Genomic DNA, 9,645 nt, shown 5'->3' on the forward strand with positions numbered 1-9,645 from the left:
TTTTTTTTTTTTTTTTGAACAGAAACTAGGTCCCGAAGGACCTAGAGAGCTTCATTGATTCCTGGTCATTACAGTACAAAGCTCAGATAAGGACTCAAAAGAAAGAGAAATTACACACAGGTCCCTGACTTTAACAAGGAGGACCCCAGACTCTAAGATAGAACTGCAATTGGGTCCAACACAGCTTCCCCTCAGATCGAGCTTCGCCGTCACCGGGGACGGACCACTTGGGGCGACGAAGCCTTCATGGCTGCAGCAGCACGCCATGAACTCCGAGACGAAGGTGCAACTGCCTCCCATACGGCATCCTGGCCAGGAGGAAATAGTAGGCTGCCCTTCAACCAGAAAGGTCACTGGCGATGCGCGAGAACCAGGCCATCGACCGCTAAAAGCCGGCTCCAGAACAGGCCGACGGCCGCCACAGCCAAGCTTAGCAGGCGCCATCAGTCCGCACCATCCACCAGTGAGGATTTGCTCCAACCCAAATCGGCAAGATCTTGATGTCCACCTCATCCCCTCTTCCTTCCCACCACCACAATAGCAAGGGAAGAACAGAACGAGGCTCTGGCGATCCTCCAGATCAGGGACAACGACTGCGAGCTTATTGGGGAAGGAGCTCCGGCCAGCCTCAACCTCCGCCGCCGCCCTCCACGGACGTCGACAGGCAAGCGAGGTCTTCCACACCTCAGCACCGCTCACCGGCGCCGAGGACAAGCTCCAGAGCGGCATCACGCCATACGCCACATGGGCAAACACGAGACCACGCCCAGCTCTACATCTAAACCTACATCTACTGCTGTACAAGGGAAACCGGCATCCTAATCCAGCTCTACATCCACCAACGCGGGCGCCGGCGGCGAGAGGGACCGGATCCGGGCGATTGGTGGCGACTCTCAACGGGGGCGGTGGAGAGACTTCGGGAAAGGAAAAGAATCGCACCTACGTTTCTTTTTGCTCCCCACCGAGTACACACACGTGAGCGCTCCCAGGGCTCGCTCGTATCGCTCCCTCCAGAGTGATCACGGGGCCAACCCCAACGCCCCCTCCCCCTCTCCTTCACCTTGTCGTCCCAAGAGACGTGCGCCGGCTAAGCCTGGCTGTCGCCGGTGATGGGGACGGAGGTGGTCGGCCTGAGGCTAGATGGTCAGATCTCGAGATCCGTCATCTAGTTCCGGCTGCAAGTCGTGAAGACATAGTTGCCGGTGAAAACAAGCCGATGGCAGGCGATGGTGGCGTTCTGCGCAATTACCTTGATGAAGGCATCGTCGTGTAACTATTGTCGACCCACTCGTGCTGCTCCGGGGGAAATCCTAGGATCTGGTCTTCTAGATTGGACGATGGTGGTATTGTGGTGTCGTTTTCTCTCTTGGGAGCATCGTTTATGGACCAGAGCTGGAAGACAGAGGCTTCGTCTTGCATGGAGCGGCTTCGTCTTGCATGGAGCTTTCGGTGGAGATGTCAAGTCATGCCTGGGCGACAGGTGCTACGTTGTGTCATGCCTGGTCGGCAGGTGCTACGCACGACAGATCTTCCAGATTCTTCGCGTCTGGACGGACAAGTGCCGGGCGGTGGCGCCGTTGGACGTCGTGGTGGCGTCGATGGATAGACGGACTGGCAAGGATGATGCAGATCTCTCTTCTGAAGATGGCTCGGCGGTTCGATGATGATGGCGGCGTCTAAAACGTGTGCATGTGGTGTACATTCTGTTGGGGAACGTAGCATGCAATTTCAAAAAATCCTACGATCACGCAACATATATCTAGGAGATGCATAGCAACGAGGGGGGGAGTGTGTCCACGTACCCTCGTAGATCGAAAGCGGAAGCATTAGGTTAACACGATTGATGTAGTCGAACGCCTTCACGATTCAACCGATCCAAGTACCGAACGTACGGAACCTCCGTGTTCAGCACACGTTCAGCTTGATGACGTCCCTCGAACTCTTGATCCAGCAGAGAGTTGAGGGAGAGTTCCATCAGCACGACGGCATGGTGACGATGATGATGATGTGATCCGCGCAGGGCTTCGCCTAAGCACTACGACGCTATGACCGGAGGAGTAAACTATGGAGGGGGCACCACACACGGCTAAGAGAACAATTGGTGTGCCTTTGGGGTGCCCCCCGCCCCCTGTATATAAAGGAGAGGGGGGGAGGTGGCCGGCCAAGGGGGGGAGAGTCCTACTAGGACTCCACTCCTAGTAGGATTCGCCCCCCTTCCTTTCAACGGAGAGGGGGAAAGAGGAAAGGGTGGCGAGGGAGAAGGAAAGGGTGGGGGGGGTCGCACCCCCACCCCTTGTCCAATTCGGATTGGGCAGGGGGGAGGCGCATGCCACCTCTTGTAGCCTTCCTCCCTCTCTCCACTATGGCCCATGAGGCCCATTAACTTTTGGGGGGGGGGTTCTCGTAACCTCCCGGTACTCCGAAAAATCTCTGAACCTCTTCGGAACCATTCCGGTGTCCGTATAACCTTCCAATATATCAATATTTACCTCTCGATCATTTCGAGACTCCTCGTCATGTTCATGATCTTGCTACCTCTTGAGCACTGCGTTGGTTTTCCCTTGAAGAGAAAAGGGTGATGCAGTAAAGTAGCATAAGTATTTCCCTCAGTTTTTGAGAACCAAGGTATCAATCCAGTAGGAGATCACGCTCAAGTCCCACGCACCTACACAAACAAATAAGAACCTCGCAACCAACGCGATAAATGGGTTGTCAATCCCTTCACGGCCACTTACGAGAGTGAGATATGATAAGATAATATTTTTGGTATTTTTATGATAAAGAGAAATAAAGATGCAAAGTAAAATAAATGGCAAAGGAAATAACTAAGTATTGGAAGATTAATATGATGGAAGATAGACCTGGGGGCCATAGGTTTCACTAGTGGCTTCTCTCAAGAGTATAAGTATTTTACGGTGGGTGAACAAATTACAGTTGAGAAATTAACAGAATTGAGCATAGTTATGAGAATATCTAGGTACGATCATGTATATAGGCATCACGTCTGAGACAAGTAGACCGAAACGATTCTGCATCTACTACTATTACTCCACACATCGACCGCTATCCAGCATTCATCTAGAGTATTAAGTTCATAAGAACAGAGTAATGCTTTAAGGAAGATGACATGATGTAGAGGGATAAACTCATGCAATATTATATAAACCCCATCTTTTTATCCTCGATGGCAACAATACAATACGTGTCGGTTCCCTTTCTGTCACTGGGATCGAACACCGCAAGATTAAACCCAAAGTTAACCACTTCTCCCATTGCAAGAAAGATCAATCTAGTAGGCCAAACCAAACTGATAATTCCAAGAGACTTGCAAAGATAAACCAATCATACATAAAAGAATTCAGAGGAGAATCAAATATTGTTCATAGATAATCTAGATCATAAAGCCACAATTCATCGGATCTCAACAAACACACCGCAAAAGAAGATTACATCGAATAGATCTCCAAGAAGATCGAGGAGTACTTTGTATTGAGATCCAAAGAGAGAGAAGAAGCCATCTAGCTACTAGCTATGGACCCGAAGGTCTATAGTAAACTACTCACACATCACCGGAGAGGCCATGGAGTTGATGTTGAGGCCCTCCGTGATCAATGCCCCCTCCGGTGGAGCTCCGGAAAAGGCTCCAAGATGGGATCTCTCGAGTACAAAAGGTTGCGCCGGTGGAATTAGGTTTTCATGGTGCTCCTGGATGTTTGGGGGGTACATGGACTTATATAGGAGGAAGAAGTACGTCAGTGGAGCAACGGGGAGCCCACGAGGGTGGAGGGCGTGCCCAGGGGGTAGGCGCGCCCCCTGCCTTGTGGCCTCCTCCGTTGTTTGTTGATGCCCACTCCAAGTCTCTTGGATCACGTTTGTTGATAAAATCACGTTCCCGAAGGTTTCATTCCGTTTGGACTCCGTTTGATATTCCTTTTCTTCGAAACCCTAAAATAGGCAAAAAAAACAGCAATTTGGGATGGGCCTCCGATTAGCAGGTTAGTTCCAAAAATGATATATAAGTGTAAAATAAAGCCCATTCACATCCAAAATAGATAATATAATAGCATGGATAAATCAAAAATTATAGATACGTTAGAGACGTATCAAGCATCCCCAAGCTTAATCCTACTCGTCCTCGAGTAGGTAAATGATAAAAGAAGAATTTTTAATGTGGAATGCTTTCTAACATATTTCTCAATGTAATTTTTCTTTATTGTTGCATGAATGTTCAGATCCATAAGATTCGAGACAAAAGTTTAATATTGACATAAAAATAATAGTACTTCAAGCATACTAACTAATCAATCATGTCTTCTCAAAATAACATGGCCAAAGAAAGTTATCCCTACAAAATCATATAGTCTGGCTATACTCTATCTTCACCACACAAAATATTTAAATCATGCACAACCCCGATGACAAGCCAAGCAATTGTTTCATACTTTTGATGTTCTCAAACTTTTTCAATCTTCACGTAATATATGAGCGTGAGCCATGGATATAGCACTATATGGTGGAATAGAATGGTGGTTGTGGAGAAGACAAAAAGGAGAAGATAGTCTCACATCAACTAGGCGTATCAACGGGCTATGGAGATGCCCATCAATAGATATCAATGTGAGTGAGTAGGGATTGCCATGCAACGGATGCACTAGAGCTATAAATGTATGAAAGCTCAACAAAAGAAACTAAGTGGGTGTGCATCCAACTTGCTTGCTCATGAAGACCTAGGGCAATTTGAGGAAGCCCATCATTGAAATATACAAGCCAAGTTCTATAATGAAAAATTCCCACTAGTATATGAAAGTGATATCATAGGAGACCATGGTGCTACTTTGAAGCACAAGTGTGGAAAAAGGACAGTAGAATTGTCCCTTCTCTCTTTTTCTCTCAATTTTTTGGGCCTTCTTTTTTTTGCCTCTTTTCTTTTCTTTTTCCGTCCGGAGTCTCATCCCGACTTGTGGGGGAATCATAGTCTCCATCATCCTTTCCTCACTAGGACAATGCTCTAATAATGATGATCATCACACTTTATTTACTTACAACTCAAAAATTACAACTCGATACTTAAAACAGGATATGACTCTATGTGAATGCCTCCGACAGTGTACCGCGATGTGCAATGATGCATGAGTGACATGTATGAAAATTATGACTGGTGGATTTGCCATAAATACGATGTCAACTACATGATCATGCAAGCAATATGACAATGATGAAGCGTGTCATAATAACGGAACGATGGAAAGTTGCACGGCAATATATCTCGGAATGGCTATGGAAATGCCATAATAGGTAGGTATGGTGGCTGTTTTGAGGAAGGTATATGGTGGGTTTATGGCACCGGCGAAAGTTGCGCGATACTAGAGAGGCTAGCAATGGTGGAAGGGTGAGAGTGCGTATAATCCATGTACTCAACATTAGTCATAAAGAACTCACATACTTATTGCAAAAACCTACAAGTTATCAAAGCAAAGTATTACGCGCATGCTCCTAGGAGGATAGATTGGTAGGAAAAGACCATCGCTCGTCCCCGACCGCCACTCATAAGGAAGACAATCAATAAATAAATCATGCTCCGACTTCATCACATAACGGTTCACCATACGTGCATGCTACGGGAATCACAAACTTTAACACAAGTATTTCTCAAAGTCATAATTACTCAACTAGCATGACTCTAATATCACCATCTCCATATCTCAAAATAATTATCAAGTATCAAACTTCTCATAGTATTCAATGCACTTGTATGAAAGTTTTTATTATTGCCATGTTGTTATAAAGGACTCTCAAAATAATATAAAGTGAAGCATGAGAGAACAATTATTTCTATAAAAGAAAACCACCACTGTGATCTAAAAGATATAAGTGAAGCACTAGAGCAAAAACTATATAGCTCAAAAGATATAAGTGAAGCACATAGAGTATTCTAATAAATTCCCAATCATGTGAGTCTCTCTCAAAAGGTGTGTACATCAAGGATGATTGTGGTAAAATAAAAAGCAAAGACTCAAATCATACAAGACGCTCCAAGCAAAACACATATCATGTGGTGAATAAAAATATAGCTCCAAGTAAAGTTACCGATAGACGAAGACGAAAGAGGGGATGCCTTCCGGGGTATCCCCAAGCTTAGGCTTTTTGGTGTCCTTGAATTTTACCTTGGGGTGCCATGGGAATCCCCAAGCTTAGTCTCTTGCCACTCCTTGTTCCATAATCCATCAAATATCTACCCAAAACTTGAAAACTTCACAACACAAAACTCAAAATAGAAAATCTCGTGAGCTCCGTTAGCGAAAGAAAACAAACACCATTTCAGGGTACTGTAATGAACTCATTATTGATTTATATTGGTTTAAAACCTACTGTATTCTAACTTCTCTATGGTTTATAAACTCTTTTACTATCCATAGATTCATTAAAATAAGCAAACAACACACGAAAAACAGAATCTGTCAAAAACAGAACAGTCTGTAGTAATCTGTAGCTAACGCAAACTATGGAACCCCAAAAATTCTAAAATAAATTGCTGGATGTGAGGAATTTATCTATTAATCATATGCAAAAATAATTAACTAAATAGCACTTTCCAAATAAAAATGGTAGCAATTCTTGTGAGTGCTAACGTTTCTGTTTTTTACAGCAAGATCAAAAAGACTTTCCCCAAGTCTTCCCAACGGTTCTACTTGGCACAAATACTAATTAAACACAAAAAACACAACCAAAACAGATGATGGATAAATTATTTATTACTAAACAGGAGCAAAAAGCAAGGAATAAAAATAAAATTGGGTTGCCTCCCAACAAGCGCTATCGTTTAACGCCCCTAGCTAGGCATAAAAGCGAAGATAGATCTAGGTATTGCCATCTTTGGTAGGCAATCCATAAGTGGCTCTCATAATAGATTCATATGGTAATTTAACTTTCTTTCTAGGAAAGTGTTCCATGCCTTTCCTTAATGGAAATTGGAATTTAATATTCCCTTCCTTTATATCAATAATTGCACCAATCGTTCTAAGGAAAGGTCTACCAAGAATAATAGGACATGAAGGATTGCAATCTATGTCAAGAACAATGAAATCTATGGGCACATAGTTACTATTTGCAACAATAAGAACATCATTAATTCTTCCCATATGTCGGGGATATACCCCACAGTATGACCTGGCCGGAATTGCCGACTTACTGGTGACCCGCCCGGAGCTTGGCGATTCACAGATAACCTGCCTGATCTTGGCGACTCATTAGTAACCCGGCGGGCGGATCAGATGGACAACAAGGCCCAAAGCCCAGAAGGCCGGCTCACGTTATGATGGGCCGGATTAAGAGGAAAGGGATGACAAATATTTCCTTTACGAGGAAGCAAGACCCGGATTTGTAATTAACTTGTAAGAGAAGATAGACTAGCCCTAGTCCTACTAGGACTTCACATGTAACCCGCCCCTCTAACTTATATAAGGAGGGGCAGGGCTCCCCCAGACGAGACAGAAAAAAAGAAGCAATCTCTAGGGCTAGACATAAAGAGCCGGCTTACGGCGACTCTCTCATGAGCATAATGAGATCTAGCCACAAACAACATGTAGGGCTATTATCGAATGATGTTTCCCGGGGCCAGAAGCTGTCTAAATCTTTGTCTTGTGTGTTGCGTCTCTCGTCCCGATCAACCCCTCTCAAGCTACCGCATAGATGCGTTGGCCTCGCGACTAAGTCCTGACACTAAGGACATCTGCCGTGACAAATCCACGACAGTTGACGCCCACCGTGGGGCCTGCGCACGGTGGTGTTGAGTTCTTGGAGGGATCTCTTCTAGGGATTGAGAGTTCACAATTTTTTCGGATGAAGAAGAGCCGGAAAAACCAGCATCAGCTTCAAGCTTCAAGTTCATCAATTTAGATTTACAATATGTGGAGCTTAACGGTAACTGCGGCGACTTACAATCCGCCGAGATGAAGAACATATCGATTTCGTCGACTGTAGTGGGCGTATCAAGTCATGCCCGTATCCGAGTCAAACCAGTACAAGTTGCAAAGAAAAAAAGTGGAAAGTTATCTACGACCAAGGAGGATATGGACTCCGGGTTGTCCTTGCGTGCTTCTGAAAAAAAAGACCGCAACTATCAGTTGTACCGGACCAGCGCTGACACGCTGTGGCCTTTGTCTCACCGGCGTGGTTGTTTCCGCCTCTGCCATGACCTCTATGGTCGGGCCTCGCCGGCGCACCTTCAACCGTCGAGCCTCTCCTTGCCCTACCTCTGAGCTAGCCCTCGCTGACCCGGCCCTGCTGTGACCCGCCTTGCCTGCTGCGAACTGCCGCCATGCAACGAGCCGCCGCTGCGGGCTCACCGGCACGCTGCCGTTCCTCACGACCATGGTTCTGCTCCTCCGTGTACGACCTGAAAAAGGGATTGGACTGTGGTAAGAAGTTGAACCCTGTTGCTGGGGCGATGCTACAAATCAGAAATCATCCGCCTGTTCAGCCGTCGGATCAGCGTGAAGGGAGGCGTTGGATTACAAACAGGCAGCAGCGAGAGCGACAGCTTCAACGCAGTGACATTGCAGCCCCGCGGGAAGCTCAAACTCAGCACCAACAGCCTCCGGTGAGCTCCATTGCAACCTGACGAAGCTCCAGCGCAGCAACGACGCTCCGGCGAACTCTATTGCAACTCCAGCCGAGCTCCATTGCACCCCCAATAAAGCTCCAACGGCTCCGGCGAAGCTTTGTTGCAACTCCGACCGAGCTCCAACGCAGCACCGACGCTTCGTCGAAGCTCGATTGTAACTCCGGCCGAGCACCATGGATGCTGCATTGAAGCTTCGTCGCCGGCGAGCAACGCCATGGCTGCTGCGTTGAAGCACCATCGCTGCTGCGTTGCAGCTCTGCCGCCGGCGAGCAGCGCCATGGATGCTGCATTGCAGCTCTGTCGCCGGCAAGCAGCGCCATGGATGTTGCGTCGAAGCTTCGTCGCCAGCGGGCAACACCACGGATGCTGCGTTGAAGCACTACGGCTTCAACAGCCGTCGCGAGCGCAACCGCCGGCGAGAGCTCCCTTGCAGCCAAGCAGTACCGCCGCCGGCGAGCTCCACGGGGTCGGGGCGCTGCTTGTGCTGCATTGTAGCTCCGCCACCGTGGCGAGATCCACGAAGACGCGACTTCCTTCGACGATGGGCGGCATCCGCCTCCGGCGAGCGGCGCCAGGCTCCGGCCTCCTCCTTCATGCTGCAGCGCCATGCCTCCTCTCCCGCGTTTGACATCAAGGGAGGTGGAAAGGAGTGGGAACGAACGTGTGGACGCGAAGAAGATAAGGCTGGGGCAGTTGCAAGCGACGCGTGAGGCTGGACACGTGTCGTGCGTTCCAAGCGGTTTACACGGCGTGGAAAATCAGCTGGCTTAATTTAAACGTTTTCCCTGTTGCTGAGGCCTTCGCTGCTGGAACCAGCTTCCGCCGTGACCCGCTGTGATTCGCCGTGACCCGCCCCGATCAAGTTGCCTTTGTTGGCGCCGCCTCTCGGGCGCCGCTCTTCTTCTACCTCTCTTTGTCTCTCACAACTCTCTCTTCTGTCAAGAGCACCAGAACACACATACACGGAGGAACACACACACACAACGCACGCACACACTAGAGAAAAGGATCTCAATGGCTTT

At 47.6% G+C, this 9,645-nt stretch overlaps 1 protein-coding gene across 2 annotated transcripts; it reads right to left on the reverse strand.

Moving 5' to 3' along the window:
- Positions 1-7,867: 7,867 nt before the first annotated feature.
- On the reverse strand, positions 7,868-9,330 carry LOC119303009. Of its 2 annotated transcripts, none has more exons than XM_037580087.1 (2): positions 8,515-9,330; positions 7,868-8,395 (listed from the first exon to the last, which is right to left on the reverse strand). In XM_037580087.1, the coding sequence occupies exons 1-2, from the start codon at positions 8,859-8,861 to the stop codon at positions 8,260-8,262; spliced, it is 483 nt and encodes a 160-aa protein (XP_037435984.1). In that variant the 5' UTR covers positions 8,862-9,330; the 3' UTR covers positions 7,868-8,259. The 2 variants fall into 2 exon arrangements, with proteins under 2 accessions (XP_037435984.1, XP_037435983.1); XM_037580086.1 differs by having other exon boundaries at positions 8,519-9,329.
- Between the last annotated feature and the right edge of the window lie 315 nt (positions 9,331-9,645).

This window comes from Triticum dicoccoides, chromosome 5A (genome assembly GCF_002162155.2).
Source record: "Triticum dicoccoides isolate Atlit2015 ecotype Zavitan chromosome 5A, WEW_v2.0, whole genome shotgun sequence".
NCBI classification, from domain to species: Eukaryota; Viridiplantae; Streptophyta; class Magnoliopsida; order Poales; family Poaceae; genus Triticum; species Triticum dicoccoides.

Excerpts from the sequence above, each read along its gene's own strand:
- LOC119303009 (XM_037580086.1), bottom strand. The coding sequence starts at position 8,861 with ATGGTGCTTCAACGCAGCAGCCATGGCGTTGCTCGCCGGCGACGAAGC. Across the intron at positions 8,396-8,518 it reads TGTCGCTCTCGCTGCTGCCT|GTCGTACACGGAGGAGCAGA; the intron begins GTTTGTAATCCA and ends TCCCTTTTTCAG.